The 17,637-nt window shown below is 38.9% G+C and overlaps 1 protein-coding gene across 1 annotated transcript in view; it reads left to right on the top strand.

The window, feature by feature from the left end:
• LOC137327968 (low-density lipoprotein receptor-related protein 5-like) overlaps positions 1-15,688 on the top strand; it is a 229,864-nt gene extending 214,176 nt beyond the window's left edge. The window contains exons 20-23 of the mRNA XM_067993981.1: positions 159-395; positions 1,594-1,733; positions 5,447-5,544; positions 7,977-15,688. Of these exons, the coding sequence (XP_067850082.1) occupies positions 159-395; positions 1,594-1,733; positions 5,447-5,544; positions 7,977-8,247 (746 nt within the window). The 3' untranslated portion in view covers positions 8,248-15,688. The remainder of the gene's footprint in view (positions 1-158; positions 396-1,593; positions 1,734-5,446; positions 5,545-7,976) is intronic.
• The last annotated feature ends 1,949 nt before the right edge of the window (positions 15,689-17,637 follow it).

The following is a 17,637-nucleotide window of genomic DNA, read 5'->3' as shown; positions in this document are numbered from 1 at the left end:
ACTAGGTGCTACACCTGACGACCTTCAAGTGATATATTAATATAAATATATCCTGATTGTAATTGCTGTATAAATGCAAGTTCTTTTCTTTCTTTAGTTAGTGGTCGACTTGATTTTGGGATAATTTCTCAAACAGTAATCTGCTTTCTTCCCATCAGAATTAACTAAAGCTTCAGTGAATGAGTTCCAATCTCATAGCAGCGCAATTGGACCTGTCATTGGTATAATACTTTCACTCTTTGTAATGGGTGGTATGTACTTTGTCTGTCAGCGAGTCGTCTGTCGCCGCTACAAGGAACCCATCGGACCTTTCCCACATGAATATATCAGTGGAGCCCCACATGTTCCACTTAATTTTATTGCTCCCAGCAGTTCCCAGCATGGAACTTTCACTGGTAAGGGGTGCTACAGATTATCCTTGATGTTCATGGTTGATTTTGGTGTTAGCTTTGCATAATGCTTAATGAGGTGCAATTTGCCTATATCTGAATAATGTTCATATTTGTGTGCAAATTAATAAATATCATCTTCTGGTTTCCTGTAATACTGCAAGGTTAAATTGACAAAGTAATACACAATGCCAGCAGCTATCAATGGGTTTGTATGTCTCATATTCTGTTTTATAAGTGTTAATTAATGCTTTCTTGTCTTGCTTAAAGATTTTTTTTTAAAGTCTTGTAAAGCTTTTGGCTTTGACAGTTGAAAAATATTTTAGTATCTTTTTGCCAGCAGGCAACTGGCTGAGCTATTTTTGACAAGAGAGCCATTTGGTGAGGATGTGCAGTAGGATTTTAGAATTGCAAGTAACTTATCTATGTGATATAATCTGTATTACTTGTATTCTGTATAATTAACCTTTTTAATTCCTGGCCTGTGCTGAGTTAACTGATTTCAGCTGGGACAGCAATTGGGTGCTAGAGAAGGGAAAATCAGCCAGGGTTCCTAATCCAATCCTTCTTCTGTGACCCATGCTGGAAAATGTGCATGTGTGAAAGTCAGGTGAGGACAGGACCAGACATCTCCCTCCCATGGTCAGAATAGCCTGCTAACACCCACTGTCCCAGCCCATCTAAAGAGAATGCCCATTTGGGCAAGGTACAAAAGACTCTGGAACCCATGGAGCTGCACCCCAACATAAGTCAGCACTTTGTGGCAGGGAGGAGACTGTTACTGCAGTCAAGATTTGATGTAGTATTAAAATAAAAGTTCGGTTGAGATTCCATTTTTGAACGAGGTAGATTTTTCCTATGACAGTGTAAAATGTAAAGATTATCTAATGGTTTTCATTTAAATGTATGTAAGTCATTCCAACCTTCAGCGACGTAAGTAAAGATTTTTTTTAAAGTCTTTTAAAGCTTTTGGCTTTGACAGTTGAAAAATATTTTAGAATCTTTTTGCTAGCAGGCAACTGGCTGAGCTATTTTTGATAAGAGAGCCAATCATTAAGTATGTCACTGATGGTTGGAATGAAAATGTCAATATAAACACAATTCCGATCGTCTTGTCAGCTTTTTAGAATGCTACTTAACTGCATGAATCTTTTGCGCGGACGTTGTAACAGATCATTGTATAACTTTATTTTGTCCTGTGCAGGCATGTCATGTGGCAAATCCATGATCAGCTCCATGAGCCTGATGGGAGGGAGCAGTGGGGCCCCACTGTATGATAGAAATCACGTGACCGGGGCCTCATCCAGCAGTTCATCGAGTACAAAAGGAACCTTCTATCCACAGGTGTGCACTTGTCATGTGTTTAATATTGGTGTTAATTGTAAGAATATTCTCAGTAGTTTTGAAAATGTGTTTCTCCTCCCTCAAAGCTACAGTATTCTTCTCGTAGCTTTTATGTACAGAAATGGAGTGGATTCATAATACAAATACATCACTGTTGATTGAAACAAAGTTCATTTTGTAAACATTCCTGTTGAATGAGATTTTAAAAAGTTGGAGTTCCTTTGTTATCATTGTACAGTGTATATCAGTAATGATATCCTTTCTGGAGCTCAAGTACTATGACATGACAAAATGGGGACTTAGGTTGTTGAATTGCCAGTGTCCCCCTGCTCCGGGCACATGATCTCCCCACGTCTCTGTGTCTGTGTGTGTCTCTCTCTTTTCTCTTTTTTTCTCTCTCTCTCTCTTTTCTCTCTTTCTTTTCTCTCTCTCTCTCTCTCTCTCTTTCTCTTTCTCTCTCTCTCTCTCTGCAGTCTTCCCCCTTACCCTCCACCCTCTTTAGTCAGTCTCCATCCTTCACGCTTGCTGCCTCTCCCTCTCTCTCCTCACTCCCACCCCCACCCCCATCACCTAATCAGCAAGATTTTTTTAAAACGTCTTCAAATTTTTATGATCCTTTTACTGTGGGACCAAGAAAGTCTCTCTCTACAGAGCATATAAATTAATTTTGCTGTGAGAAAGATTAATGATTGGGAACCCCACATTTTAAATTGCAGGTTTGTGTGGTGTCTATGTGAACATTTTTTCTTCCTATTCCCTCTGATATGGTATACGGTTCCATTATATGTCTTTTCTATGAGCTTTGCTAAGAACCTTGCATATTTGGACAACTGAGAGCTAGAGTGGCTGTTCCTTTTAGTAGAAATGTTGTATTGCAAGCCTTTGCAGTGGATAGGATTGTGCAGGATATCTATCCACACTGCCTTCCTGTTAGTATATGTTGTAGTGCCTCCATATCTTAGTTACTAGGAGGGGTGTAAGATTCAGACTAGTGTGTCTCACCTTAGAATCATAGAATCTTATAGCACAGAAGGAGGCCATTCGGCCCATCATGCTTGTGCCGGCTCTTTGAAAGAGCTATCCAATTTAGTCCTACGCCCCAGCTTTTTCCCCATAACCCTGCAATTTGGTCCTTTTCAAGTACATGTCCAGTTGCCTTTTGAAAGTTCCTATGGAATCTGCTTCCACCACCTTTTTCATGTAGTGCATTCCAGATCTTAACAACCCTCTCTGAGTGAAAACATTTCTCCTCATTTCCCCTCTATTTCTTTTGCCAATTAGTTTAAATCTATGACCTCAGGTTACCGACCCACTTGCCAGAGGAAATAGTTTCTCCTTATTTACTCTATCAAAACCCCTCATGATTTTGAACACCTCTATTAAATCTCCCCTTTACCTTCTCTGCTCTAAGGAGAACAATCCCGGCTTCTCCAACCTCTCCACATAACTGAAGCCCCTCACCCCTGGTATCATCCTGGTAAACCTCCTCTGTACTCTCTCCAAGGCCTTGACATCCTTCCTAAAGTGTGGTGCCCAGAATTGTACACAATACTCCAGCTGAGACCTAACCAGTGATTTGTAAAGGTTTAGCATGACTTCTTTGTATTTGAATTCAATGCCCTTATTTACAAAGACAAATGTTTTAAATGTTAAAAAGCCAAAACCTTCAAATGTTTCTTCTCTCCCTGTATGGTCGGAGATAAGGCTCTGTGCCGTATCCTGCTGATGGCACATTGCTTCTTGCTGGCACACAGTCAGTTTTTCAAGTCATTTAAATTTCCCATTGAATCCACAAAAAGCAGAGGTATTACTGTGTGCCTGAGAACATAACTTCAGTTAATTAAAATATTTCCAGTGTGTTGCAGATTTTTTTTCAGTATCCTTTCCTTATTGGACATGGTCCTTTTTGAAAACTGATACACTTGAAAATCTGATTCTGTCACTAAGAAGCAATATACCACCAGCAAGATAAGGCAGAGTAGGGTATGCTTCTGTACAGGAAGAGAAAGTCTGAAGATGAGACTCCCTCATTTGCTTTTGCACTCCTCCTAGTGGCCAAATTCAATGTAACATTGGCAGATAGCTTGGCAAAGGTCACTTACTCACACACAGCTCAGAAACATTAGAGAGGTTAGAAAGGATTTTTTTTTAAATCAGAAATGGGGCTGCTAAATAAATAACCAAATTCAAACCAAACCCTGGAGATTGTGGTGATATTTCAGCACCAAAATAATACCAGTGTTGTTTGATTTGATCAGAGAAATTTTGCAAAAAAAGAAATACTGTACTTTATAGACAGATTTAGGAGATCTAGAAATAATTTTAGTTGTCGTCTCATTATTGGACCTTAAATTTAACAACAGCAACAACCTGCATTTATATAGCGCCTTTAATAAACTTGGCCCTTCATAGAGGCACGAGGGAAAAAAGAGGAGCCAAGCTAAAGAAGGAGAGATTAGGAGGGGTCACCAAAAACTTGGTCAAAGAGGTAAGATTTAAAGAGGGTCTTAAAGGAGGAGATAGAGATTTTTTTAAAAACGGATGCATTTAGGGAGGGAATTCCAGAGATTGGGACCAAGGTGGCGGAAGGCATAGCTGACAATGGTGGGAGGGGGTGGCGAGATGCACAAGAGGTCTGCTTCAGAGGATTGGAGAGTTCAGGTTAGGGCTGGAGGAGATTACAGATCGGGCTCACCTGGTGATATCGGTGGGAGGTGTGCTGCCAGCACTATTTGTGGTACTTTATAGACAGTTCGTCATTTGGAAATCCAATGAGCCTGCCACTACTTAAAGGAGTGGTACACTTTTCAAAGGTAGTCAATGGACAGCACATTACTGAGGCAGCAGGCAATATGAGAAGTACAGGTATGGTGGTCTAGGTCAGGTACACTGTGTTGGCTATGTATAGATTCCTGCGAGCATGCTTCCTTTTATCTGGTCTCCCTGCAGCTGCAGCTCTGTTTGCTCCTTCCTCCTGTTGCTGCTGCTTCTCTTCCTCGAGCCAGGGTGCAATTGCTAGAAGGATCCCCTTGTGGAAAAATGAGCATGCCAGAAGCCCGTTAAGATTTCATAAGTTTGTACAGGCATTTTAAAATCATCCAAACAGCTAAACATGACTAAAACTACCAGCAGAATGTCTCCCAAACCTTTGCAGTTCTTAAAATTAGACCATAAGATATTTAAAGAATAGCACTGTAATGGCCACCCACCAACCTCGAGTTTGTGGGTGGGTTGAGGAAGTAGTGTTGGCAGTGCTGATTGACATGATGTTGTCAGGATCTCCCAACACCATCAGTTGACCCCTGTTTGAATATTTTATTTAAGCTGCTGCCTGTTTCTGGCAGGAATGCTAGCCATCTAAATCAAGGTTCACCTGAAAATTGGAGCAGGTGAACCTCGAGCAGTAAGTTGCCATTCTTTGCCCGATTATTATCTTCCTACCATTCCATTTACAGGCATGAGAAGAAAAATGGCCCCAGTGATTTTAGTCAGCGTTTATTTTCTTCATTTTGGTCGATGAGTAAAGCACTGGTTATACGATAAAAACTTTAATTTGAAATTTGTGAAGGAAATTCCATGTTCAAATATGTTGATCTCAATTATGCTTTAGTTAGGTGGTAATTAACCGGTTGTCCTACACAAAAAAGCACACAAACACATTGAAACTGTTCCTAAACATTTAAACTTTCTCAATCACTTATGTTTTTTAATAGATTTTAAACCCGCCTCCATCCCCAGCCACTGATCGTTCTCTCTATAATACTGAAGTGTGCTACTCCTCCAACAGTCCTTCCACTACCAGGTCTTACAGGTGTGTATAAGCCGCTTGTTTCAAGCTTTTTAAAACCTGTTTGTTATTAATGTTTGCAAGCACTAAGACATTTTAGAGGATCCTTGCAGTCAAGTAGTGTCGTGGCTGAGATGTTCAAGTTCTCAATGCTGAATACCACAGCAGTGCACGTGGTCTTTATACAATTTAGAATGTGCTAGTTCACATTCACAGACAGTTTTTGATGAGCACTTATTTAGGCCATATATTTATATGCCCGGTGCCAGGGTTTAAGACATCCCCTCGTGGCTGGAGAAGAACTTGGAGAAGGAGGGGGAGGATCCAATTGTCGTGGGAACCAACGACATAGAACTAGGAATGAGGTTCTACTGACCGAGTTTGATGAGCTATAGTGGGTGAGAAAGTGGCAGATGGAGTATAATGTGGGGCAATGTGAAATTATCCACTTTAGTAGGAAGAATAGAAAAGCAGAATTTTTTTTAAAAGGTGAGAGACTAAGAAATATTGTTATTCAGAGAGATTTGAGTTTCCTTGTACACGAATCGCAAAGTTAACATGCAGGTACAGCAAGCAATTAGGAAGGCAAATGGTATGTTAGCCTTTATTACAAGGGGGTTGGAGTATAAGAGTAAGGAGATCTTGCTGCAGTTGTATTAGGCTCTGGTGAGACCACACCTGGAGTACTGTGTACAGTTTTGGTCTCGTTACCTAAGGAACCTTTGTTGCACCCCCTTAAGGGGTACTTACCTTAAAGGGGGTGCAACAAAGGTTCACTAGATTGATTCCTGGGATGAGACAGTTGTCCTATGAGGAGAGATTATGTGGAATGGGCCTATATTCTCTGGAGTCTAGAAGAATGACAGGTGATCTCATTGAAACATATGAAATTCTTAGAGGGCTTGACAGGGTAGATGCTGAGAGGCTGTTTCCCCTGGCTGGAGAGTCTCGAACTAGGGGTCCTACTCTCAAGACAGGAGGTCGGCCATTTAGGACCAAGATGAGGAAAAATTTCTTCACTCAGAGGGTTGTGAATCTTTTGGAATTCTCTACCCCGGAGGGGTTTGGATGCTCAGTCGTTTAGTACATTCAAGACTGAGATCGATAGATTTTTGGACAGTAAGGGAATCAAGGGATATGGGGATAGGGCAGGAAAGTGGAGTTGAAGTAGAAGATCAGCCATGATCTTATTGAATGGCGGAGCAGGCTCGAGGGGTGGTATAGCCTACTCCTCCTATTTCTTATGTTCTTAGAATTTGCAAGCGCAGAAGTTAATTTCTCACAGTATTTCCAAGTGTCTAGAAACTCTCACTTTAGACTAATAAATGTTCCACAGCTAGGTCTCTTGACCTCCAAAGCTAACCTAGATTTTTTTTGCCCTCCATCTTTTGTTGATGCAGAAACAACCCAGATTGGATTTTAAACTATATAATGTAGACTTTTATATGATTGGAATGCGTGACCTCATAAGAGGCTGTTCTTCTTTGTACTGTGAGGATATCTTCCTGAGGGAGAAATTTTCAGCTACTGAATCAGTCCATCTGTCTGCTTTATTTTAGTAACTTACAAAATTTCAAAGGAATATAATGTGACAGGTGCCATCATAAATGTGAGGATAGAAAGTGAGGCCATAACTAAGTTCAGCAGTTTGCATGGTTGTAATGGCACATAATTCACAATTTAATAATCAAGTTGATATTACAGATTATTGGGAGATTTAGTGTAACATCATTGTATTTTAATGCTGGAAATCTAGTACATTAATAATGATTTTTAAAGGGGCCTTATTAAAAAAAATCATGTGGTCAAGTGGTACGATACAGGTTTGTGCCCGTGATTCTCTTCGAGTTGCATTCTGATTCTTCAATATGACATCACAAGGAGGCAACATGCAAAGGCTGGCTGCTTCCTCACAAGGAGGAAATAAAAATCAGAGAGCCGATCACACATGCCTCCCAGCAACTAATAGGTTAGTGTTGGTGGAGGTCTGACTTCAGCCTGTCATTTCGACCAAGGAAGGCAGTTGCTTTGAGGAGGTAGCAGGAAGAGGGGAGAAATGCCTTGTTGGTAGAATCTGTTGAACTTTTAATTTAGCCCTCCACAACCTGCTAAATATAAATAAAATGTCTTGTTTTTACTCGCAAGCAGAGTGATGCTACCAAGTGTGTGTGTGTAGTAGCTGAGAAAACTGCATTCATGCATTCCTCTCCACCTGCAGATAATGCGTGGTACAGTGGCAGTCACGATAGGTCTATTGTTAACCTTGTGACTGGACAGAGGAAGGCAGGACCACTTGGATTAGCATATCAATGAGAAGTCTGAATGCATTCAATTTATAATTATAGACTTCTTAAAGCAAAAAATGCATACTTTACATCTTGGCTTTAGCAAGTAGTTTTTGACCATTGAAGTGAAGGGGAAAGAAACTAAACAATTATTTCTTTTCAATTTTGCAGACATTACATTATGCAGAGTGTTGCGCCACCTACGACTCCATGCAGTACCGATGTGTGTGACAGTGATTATACCACAAGCCGATGGAAGAGTCCCAAATACTACATGGATCTGAACTCTGATTCAGATCCTTACCCACCACCCCCTACCCCTCGAAGTCAGTACCTGTCAGCAGAGGAGAACTGTGAAAGTTGTCCACCATCACCTTCCACAGAACGAAGCTACTTTCATCTCTGTCCTCCCCCTCCATCTCCCTGTACAGATTCCTCATGACCCTATCAAAAGAAACATTTTTATAATTCTGTACATAGCTTTAAATACAAACAGAGAGAAAGTATATTTTATGAATTAAAAATAATAGATGGGTGGGCTTATCCAAAGGACAGTGTACAGAGAATGTGAGCAGGAAGATGGGGGCAATGGAATTTTGTACAGTTGGAAAGAAAAGTATTTATAACCGTCATTTTTTTTCAAGTAAATATACCACTTGCATCTTTGTGCCATATGTTTATTATACAGAACAAATGGGGAAGCAAAATTATAAAAAGTTCACAAATGCCGGCACAGGCACAATGGGCCGAATGGCGGCCTCCTGTTCTGTATGATTCTAGGTAAGGGAAACCATATTAGAAATGAAATTATAGGATGCTATATTCATTGATGCTAAATGGACAATTGTTTCTTTTATAGTTTTTTTTTCTTCCTATTTATCAAAATTATATCTGCTGTTCTACAGAGTTTAAATACTTAATTGTTGATATTTCCAATCAGAATGTCAACAATTTCTGTTCTGGAATTGTTATTGGAATTATGCTCCATGCACAAAACCCTCAGTATCGATCACGTGAACTTGGCAGACTCGATAATAAACCACTAGCCAGAATTTTTGTATGTTTAGTATCATAGTGGGTTAACACACTATCCTTTCACATCGAGGACCTGTGTTCGGATTCAGCCCCGATCAATGAGATTAAATTCTGTTATCTTTTCTCTCTGTAAGGATACTGCATGAAATGAATTTAGGCAGTATCAATCCAGCTCCTAGAGGGTACAGGTCCATAGCAGAATAAGAACCCATAACTCAGTTGTAAATTAATACTGTCCCTCAGAGAGGATTCTTGGTGTGAGAAATAGTAGTGCCACACTGGTGCATTAAGGAGTGCACTCCTGAGATTGTGATCAAAATATATTGAGCAGAATAGAAGGATTTTACTCTACATCTGATCTGGGAGTGCTTGACAATGCCTCCAGCATCCAATGGTTTAAAAAAAAAATGTTCCATCTTCTTAACGCAGATATTCCTCACTTTGGTGAGCACAAGATTCTCCCACAAAAAATTACAAGGCAAAGTTCGAGCTGATTGTTGAGTGATTTGTATCTTAACATTAAATTATTTATCATGGATAATGAAACTGAAACTTTTTCATTAGAAATTATTTTTCTTTGCTTGTATGTACAGAAAGTTGTAGCTATCACTGCTGAAAATTTTTGTAGAGTGCCCATTGTAAATCAGTTAAAGGACTTGTACACTAATAATAAATAACTAAGATTTTGTTGGATCACCAAGCTGCCTTATTATCCATAGCATGAATATACATGCTTGTACCACTAATTTGCTGTGGCAGCATTGTACTTAAGCTGGGGGCTGTTAACCGACTGCCTTTTAACATCTTTGAGGTACGCTGTATCTTTAATTCCAAAAAGAGCCTTTTATGGAAAATTTCATAATACCGATTTACTTTTTAGACAGTAACAAGGCTTTCCATTCTTAAAATTTACCTCTTAGCACTATAGAAGTTAAAAGTATATTTTATCTAATTTCATTGCGTTATTTATAAAAATGCTATTATTCACAGATTATATGTATAATTTTCGGCAGCACCACTCTGTATACAGTAAAATGACTATTTCTGTTGCAATGATACTTTAGCTATACAAGACAAAAATTATGCAGAACTTTATATCAAATCTTTTATTGTCTCTATTATAATAACTGCGGTCCTGCTTTAGGTTAAGTCTCATAAAATGTGTAGAATCCAATTTGCTTTTTTTGTATTAAGTGTTCAGTTTCTGGCTGTGATTAAAGTGTCTAATCTTTACAGTAAGGATATTAATGTGCCTTGCTGCTTTGGGGTGGAATATGAGCATACTGCTGACCCACCTATCTCTGAAACATTGTGTGTTAAAGCAGAGAGACAGACTTCAGTGCATCATTTTTTTAAGATCATACTTTAGAGAAATATGAAACCTTGTTGTTTTAATTATATGCAATCAGTCTCATCATGGCAGAAGTTCTGTTTCAACCCTTCCATCTATACAGTTTTGTTTTTCATTAATTTTGGTGCACAGTATTAAAGTCTATCACACATGCAAGTCAAATTCCTTAAAAGGCTGAGGCAGATTTTGTATAGATCAAGCATATGAAAGATTGCGTGCTTAATTCCTGCATTCTTTGGTTTTATTTTAAGTAGCTGCCTCATGTCGTCTACCAAATTTCAATTATTAATGAAGGTCATCTTTTCATTATCAACTGAAGTTGAATAGTTTGCTGGCAAATGGCAAATATAACCGGATTTAAGAGATGCTCAGTATTCATGTGTTTTTAAATGGATAGGCAGTAGAGTTTAGTATCACTGTAATCTAAGCAAAAGCATCAGTGCCAACAATTTGGGAATGGAGAGGGGAGTTATATTTACCTTGGAAAAACATTGGTCCCAGTATATTCCCCTATTACATGCCTGAATGCCACCTCTTGTTTAAGTATAGAAAGCCCCTCTCGGTATTGCTGATCTGGGAAAGTTTAATTTGGTCAGCTACACAATTTTTGGGGGTTCTAATGGTGCCTTATATAAAATTCTTGTAAATGATCAATAAATGCTTCATTGGTGTGTTTGTTCAACAGCATACCATTCACTGTTTTTGTTAATGCTATAGCCTTTATAGAATCATAGGATGTTCAGCCCATCAAGTCTGTGACGGTGGTTTTTCCACGTGAGCCACATAGACTAGTCCAACTCTCACGCAAGATCCACGTATATACCCTTTGATATTCCTCTTTTTCAAGCAACTATCTAATTCCCTTTTAAAAGAATTTATGGTTTCTGCGACAACAACAATTTGTGACAAATTCCAAATTCTATCCACCCTGTGTGAGAAGAAACTTTTTTCTCACCTTCTCTTCAGTTCTTTTTCTGATTAAATTTATGTCACTTTGTTGCAGTCCTGTCAACCAGTGGAAACAATCCATTGCTATTAAACTCATCACAACCCTTCAAAATCTTAAAGACCTCTATCAGGTCACCTCTTAAATTAAAACAGAAAGTGCTGGAAATGCACAGCATTCATGGAGAGAATAAACATGCTAATACAATTCTTCATCAGAACTGAAAATAAACAAGCATTGAAATGGAATCTGGCTGAGATGATCTTTACATCAGGCAATGGGAAGAAACATAAGAAATTCAAGACATAAGGGAAACAAAATGTGTGAATGACTGAGGTAGTGGGAGATAAATTCGGTCTGAAATTGAAACGGGAGAAGCTTGCAAAACTGACGTCAATCCTCCTCTTCCCCATCCACCGATAGGCCCATCGCACATTGTCAGCATTCTCTGTCATTAACCTTCTTGGCTGCAATGAGAAAAGCTCTACCTTCCCAAGTCTCTCTTCATAACTGTAACCTTATCTCTGGCAACATTCTAGTGAATCTACTCTGCATCTTTTCCATTGATTTCATATCCTTCCATATTGGGGTGCCCAAAATTAGATAGATTATTCAAGTTGTATTCCAAAGCTCTTGAATACATTCAAAATTCCCTCCTTGCTTTTCTATCCTGTTTGCCTTTTTTATAGCCTTATCCACGTGTGCTGCCGTCTTTAATTACATGTGTATTAGCACATCAATATCCCTCTGCTGCTCTACTCCATTTAATATATTACTAGTTAAGGTGTATTTCTTTTCCCTATTTTAATTTCCAAAATGCTTTATGTCACACATTTCTACATTGAACTGCATCTGCTTCCTATCTGACCATCCTGCTAGCCTATCTATGTCCTCCTGCTGACTTTCATAATTCTTGTCACAATTTGCCGTACCCACCCACCCTCCATCCCCAAATTTGGTGTTAGCAGCAACTTTTGATATTGTTCATCAAATCCCAAGTCCAGAACCTTTCATATTAAAATTTCATGCCGAGTGTTCTGTGGGTTAGTTAGGCTTTGTTGCTTTAGCTTTCTATTAGAATTGACTTGGACATAATAAAAACAGTACTTTACATTCCAAGGTACTTCTGTTAACAGTTTCCACCTGTCTCCCCAGCTATATGTGTTCTTCCTGTATTAAATACCCATCAGTCTGCACTGTATGTGTTACCCTTGAGTTATAATCATTCAACACTCCTCCTGGCCTTTTCCTGTATTACACATAATTTATTTACAACCTTGTATCATATAGGTAAACCTGCAGATTTGTTCCCGTACACATACATCTTAATTTTGTCTACCCTTATTGAAGCATGTGTCTGTTTAACTGCCCTGCTAATTGTGTAAGTGCTTAAAATCTACTCTGATTTTGTTTGTATTAGTATTCCAAAATTAAGATCTCAATATCTTGGTGTCTGTGCTGCACCATAACTTTGTGTGCCCACTGAATACAGAACAAATGCCTTCATATACTGCTGTATAGTTGCCACTGAAGTGGGAGAATACAATCAGCATCCCCTCTTTGACCATCATTTTAATTGATTCCTAAAACTTATATGTGAATTGTAGCAAATTCTCAAGTTCCTATTCTTAGCCAAGCTTTAGAGGAATGGAAGGAGACAAAGGTTTAACCCACCTATTCCTGGTCCTTAAGCTATTTCCATGTCTGTGGAAAGATGAATACTTTTCTAAAACAATTCAAACATTTTCTTCTCCATATGGATGATTTGTGAACGTTATTCTTCTCTCTTTCAATGTTATTTTTGCTGTTTTAAGCCCCCAGTAAGTCATATGAATCTCAGACAAGAGGCATAGCAGGACCCTGCTCCAACAGTCTTAGCAGTGCTGTTCTACATTCAGCCACTAGGTGGTGCACAAGAACAAACTGGAGCAAAACCCTCCAGTTGCCCTAAAATCTGTTCAGTAATCTTCCCCAATTCCCCAGTCCCCACTTTTTTTTGGCAGGGTTCAGATCAGACCTCACTATGTGAGGAATCATGAATATAGATATGCAACCTAACTATGCGTGGCACAGTATGTGTGAGCACCAATACACGGCACCCACTACAGTGCGCGATACTGTGGATACGTAGGCTAGATGGACCCAACGGTCTTCTCCTGCCTGAAATTGTTACTATGTTATCTTATGATCAATCGAGACCTTTAGCCTTTTTCCAAAAGGCCAGATAATTAAGTCTAACATCTGTCAAATTCCCTTGGATTTTGATTAAAAATATTTTTTTATAAAATCATTTATAATGAATACCTACTTCCACTTTAACAACCTGTTTACATAATTCCCTGAAAGTGTGAGTACAGGTAGAGTAGATAAAGTCATAAAATCATAGAAAGGTTACGTAGCCCTGCAATTTTTTTCCTTTTCAAGTACTTATCCAATTCCCTTTTGAAAGCCACGATTGAAACTGCCTCCACCATAACACCTGCCCCCACCCCGCCTCCCCGGTAGTGCATTCCAGAATTCCAGATCCTAACCACTCGCTGCGTAAACAAGTTTTTCCTCATGTCAGTAAAGAGACCTGGGAATACAGATACAAATTGATAAGGCCATATAGACTGCGAAGTGTGGGAGTTCATCTCTGGAGGATTAGAATACAAAAGCAGGAAGGTAATGTTAAGTTTATACAGAACCTTCGTTAGACCAGAGTTGGAGTCGTGTGCGCAGTTCTGATCTTCATACTGGAGAAAGTGCAGAAAAGATTTACAAGGATGTTACCAGAATTGAGAGGATGCAACTACCAGGAAAGATTGAGCAAGCTAGGGCTCTTTTCCCTGGAAAAGAGAAGACTAAGAGGAGACCTGATTGAGGTCCTTAAAATTAAGAAGAGGTTCGATAGAGTGGATGTGGAGAAACAGCTTCCACTTGTGGGTGAGCCCAGTCAAGAGGGAATAAATATAAGATAGCCACTAACAGATGAAATAAAGAATTTAGGAGGAATTCCTTTACAATGTGAAACTTGCTGCCACATGGAGTGGTTGAAGCAGATACCATTGATACATTTAAGGGGAGGCTTGATGCATACATAAGGGAGAAGGGAATAGAGGGATGTGGAGGCAGGGTGAGAAGAGGTAATTAGAATGGGAGGAGGCTCATTTGGAGTATGAACACCGGCCTAGACCAGTTGGGCCGAATGGCCTGCTTTTGTGCTAAAGATTCTATGTAAAGACCACAGTGAAAATATTGTATGCAGCTTTGGATGCCCCATTATAGAAAAGGCATTAAAGTCATAGAAAGCGAACAACATAGATTCACCAGGATGATGCCAGGGATGGGAAATTTGGAGATACTAGAACTACATTCATTGGTAACAAAGAAGGCTAAGAGGAGTTTTAATATAGGTTTTTAGAATTATGAAGTGTTTTGATTGTGAATAGGGAAAGACTATTTCCTGTAGTTGGGAAGCCAGCGACAAGGGATCCTCAATTTAAAATTATCACTGAGAGCGAGAAAAGAGGTAGGAGAAATTTCTTAAAGTATTGAATGCTTCGTCACAGAGTGGTTGAGGCAGAGACCATTGTCTCTTTTTTAAGGGAAAATGGATACATTTTTGAAAGCAGAGGAAGATACAAGGCTGTGCGGAGAGATGAGAGCAGTGGGATTAGTTTTGGATTGCTGTTGTAAAGAGACAGCATAGCGCAGCAAATTAACCCCTTTGTTGTAAAATTCTATAGTTCTATTTGATAGGAGGCAATGGTACCATCTGACAACAATTTATTTACTTTTTATTAACTTGAATATAAATGTAGTTTAATGCTGTAATTTTATATTTTTCTAAAAATAAGTAATTCCTTTCCCCCAACAGTTGCAACTAACTAATTGTTAGCTGTGATAGATCTAGGGTGAACAAGATGTTCCATTAAAGGCAAATCAAATTTAAATTCTGAACTGTGGGTAAACTAAAATTTCACTTGCTGTGTTTTGGTTAGAATTGGAAACTGCAGGCACTCCCTCTCCACCCCCACTCTCCAAACCACAAATGTCAATTTTGTGCTTCGTTTTCACAAGATAGTAATGCGTGAATGCTGGTGTTATAAGCATGTCTCATAGTGGAGCTAAGCAAACAAACTGAAGTTTGTAAAAATGTGTTTTAATAATATATCATAAATACCACAAAATAATAGTTGCAGCAGGAAATATGGCATACTAACTGGCTTGATGGAATTTCTGCAGCTGGAAGCTTTGTGTAGTTCAACACAAATATAATGGACAGACTACAATAGTGAGTGACCTTTCAGCCTTTTAGCTTTTTACTGGCAGCTGCAATGAGGTTAGCTTTACTTTCTTAGTCACCAGCATTTTCTTTCTGTTAAATAATGATTGTCTCTGATGTTTAAATTTATGGCCAACATTTGGTCTGTTCTCACCCTCAACTCCTGATGCCTTTTGCTTGTATTTCTTTGTATAAATACTTGTAAAGACAACATCAAATCACTACATTTGTAATAAAGATGCTGTTGATTTTTATAATAAAATGTTCTATTTTAAAATTTGCAATTTTTTTGTCACATGAAAGTCTTTCTTCGTTTTGAATGTACCGCTGAAAAGACGGAACAGTAAACAGAAGTCTCTGCAAAACATACGGCATGCAACACATTTTCTTCCTTCTTCCTCACCAAGGAAAACAAAACTCTTTATTTGCACGTAAATGTTGTTCCCAGGTGGTAAGGTGGCTTATTTATTGTCACAGAACAAATGTTCACACACATTTGCTCCCTATGGATTTTTTTTATTGCCCAAGCAGTGATATCGAGTTTGCTGAGGTGCCCTGCAGTGTCGCCGTCTGCTACTTTCCCGTATAACTGTGGTGGAGACTTCATTGTTGTTTCAAGAAATATTTCCTCCAGATGCTGTTTAACTTGTTTTTACACACTGTAACTGCTATGATTTTACCAGTTCATCGTTGACAGGTGACTACAACTGCACTACACTCTGATTCATGGATTTGGTTTAATCTCCATTAACATTCATCAAGGTACATGATGAGGTTGATTTGTGAAAATAACTCCTTCCTGCATTTTGACTTCCAGTGTAAAACTCAGTGCACGAAACAGGCAGGTAATTTATTATTTCTAGGCAAAAGTTACATTTTAAATGGGAGGTTTGAGGAAAGGAACAGGAGAGGGGACCTGAAATGTCATAGGAAGCTGCATGACATGGTACATTTCTCAAAATCAGGCAGTGACATTTTGAAAATTTACCCTCGAATAGGAAGCAGCTGAAGCTAAGAATAGCAGTACTGAATTCTCCCACTTTCACAACAGCAAGAGAGCAGTAAGAGAAGAGGTAAAGACCATAAAAGATGCAAAGGAGCTTGAAACTGAAGATGAAAACAAAATAGTAAATACTCTGAATGAATACTTAAAGGGAAAATATGTGCAACATGTCCTCCACAGACAAATATATCCCAAGTAAAATCAATGAAATGGAAGTCCTAGGCAACAATAACTTGCATTTATATAGCACCTTTAATGTAGGAACATATCCCAAGCTGCTTTGCAGAGGTGTAATCAGACAAAAATGGACATCGAGCCAAAGAAGGAGATCTTAGGAGGGGTAACCAAAAGCTTGGTCAAAACATATAAAATCTACTCACGGGTGAGCAGGGTTCTGTGTGTAAGTACATATGAACAGAGCACTCACCTATCTGTGATAAAATTAGCTGCTGCTGTTATATTCAACTCTATACTTATTAGCCCACTAGTATGGGCAAATAAATGAAAGTCAGCATGGATTCATTAAAGGAAAATGGTGTTTGACTAACTTGATTGAGTTCTTTGATGGAGTAATGGAGAGGTTTGATGAGGCTAATGCATTTGATGTGTATATGGACTTTAAAAAGGCATTTGATAAAGTAACACATAATAGAATTGTTAGCAAAATTAAAGCCCATGGGATTAAAGGGACAGTGGCAGCGTGGATACAAAATTGACCTGGGGACAGAAAGCAGGGAGTAGTGGTGAACAGTTGTTTTTCAGACCGGAGGGAAGTATACAGTGGTGGTCCCCATGGCGTTAGCATTAGGACCGCTGTTCTTTTCGATATATATTAATGACCTGGACTTGGATATAGAGGGTATAATTTCAAAGTTTGCAGATGACATGAAACTTGTAAATGTAGTAAACAGTGTGGAGGATAGTAACAGACTTCAGGAGGACATAAACAGACTGGTGAAATGGGCAGATACATGGCAGAGTAAATTTAATGCTGAGAAGTGTGAAGAGAAGCATTTTAAGAACATAAGAAATAGGAGCAGGAGTAGGCCAATCGGCCCCTCGAGCCTGCTCCGCCATTCAATAAGATCATGGCTGATCTGATCCTAACCTCAAATTTAAATTCATGTCCAATTTCCTGCCCGCTCCCCGTAACCCCTAATTCCCTTTACTTCTAGGAAACTGTCTATTTCTGTTTTAAATTTATTTCATGATGTAGCTTCCACAGCTTCC

This window comes from Heptranchias perlo, chromosome 12 (assembly GCF_035084215.1).
Source record: "Heptranchias perlo isolate sHepPer1 chromosome 12, sHepPer1.hap1, whole genome shotgun sequence".
Classification (NCBI taxonomy): Eukaryota; Metazoa; Chordata; class Chondrichthyes; order Hexanchiformes; family Hexanchidae; genus Heptranchias; species Heptranchias perlo.
The sequence above is the reverse complement of the archived record's forward strand: the minus strand, read 5'-3'. Positions and strand labels throughout refer to the sequence as shown.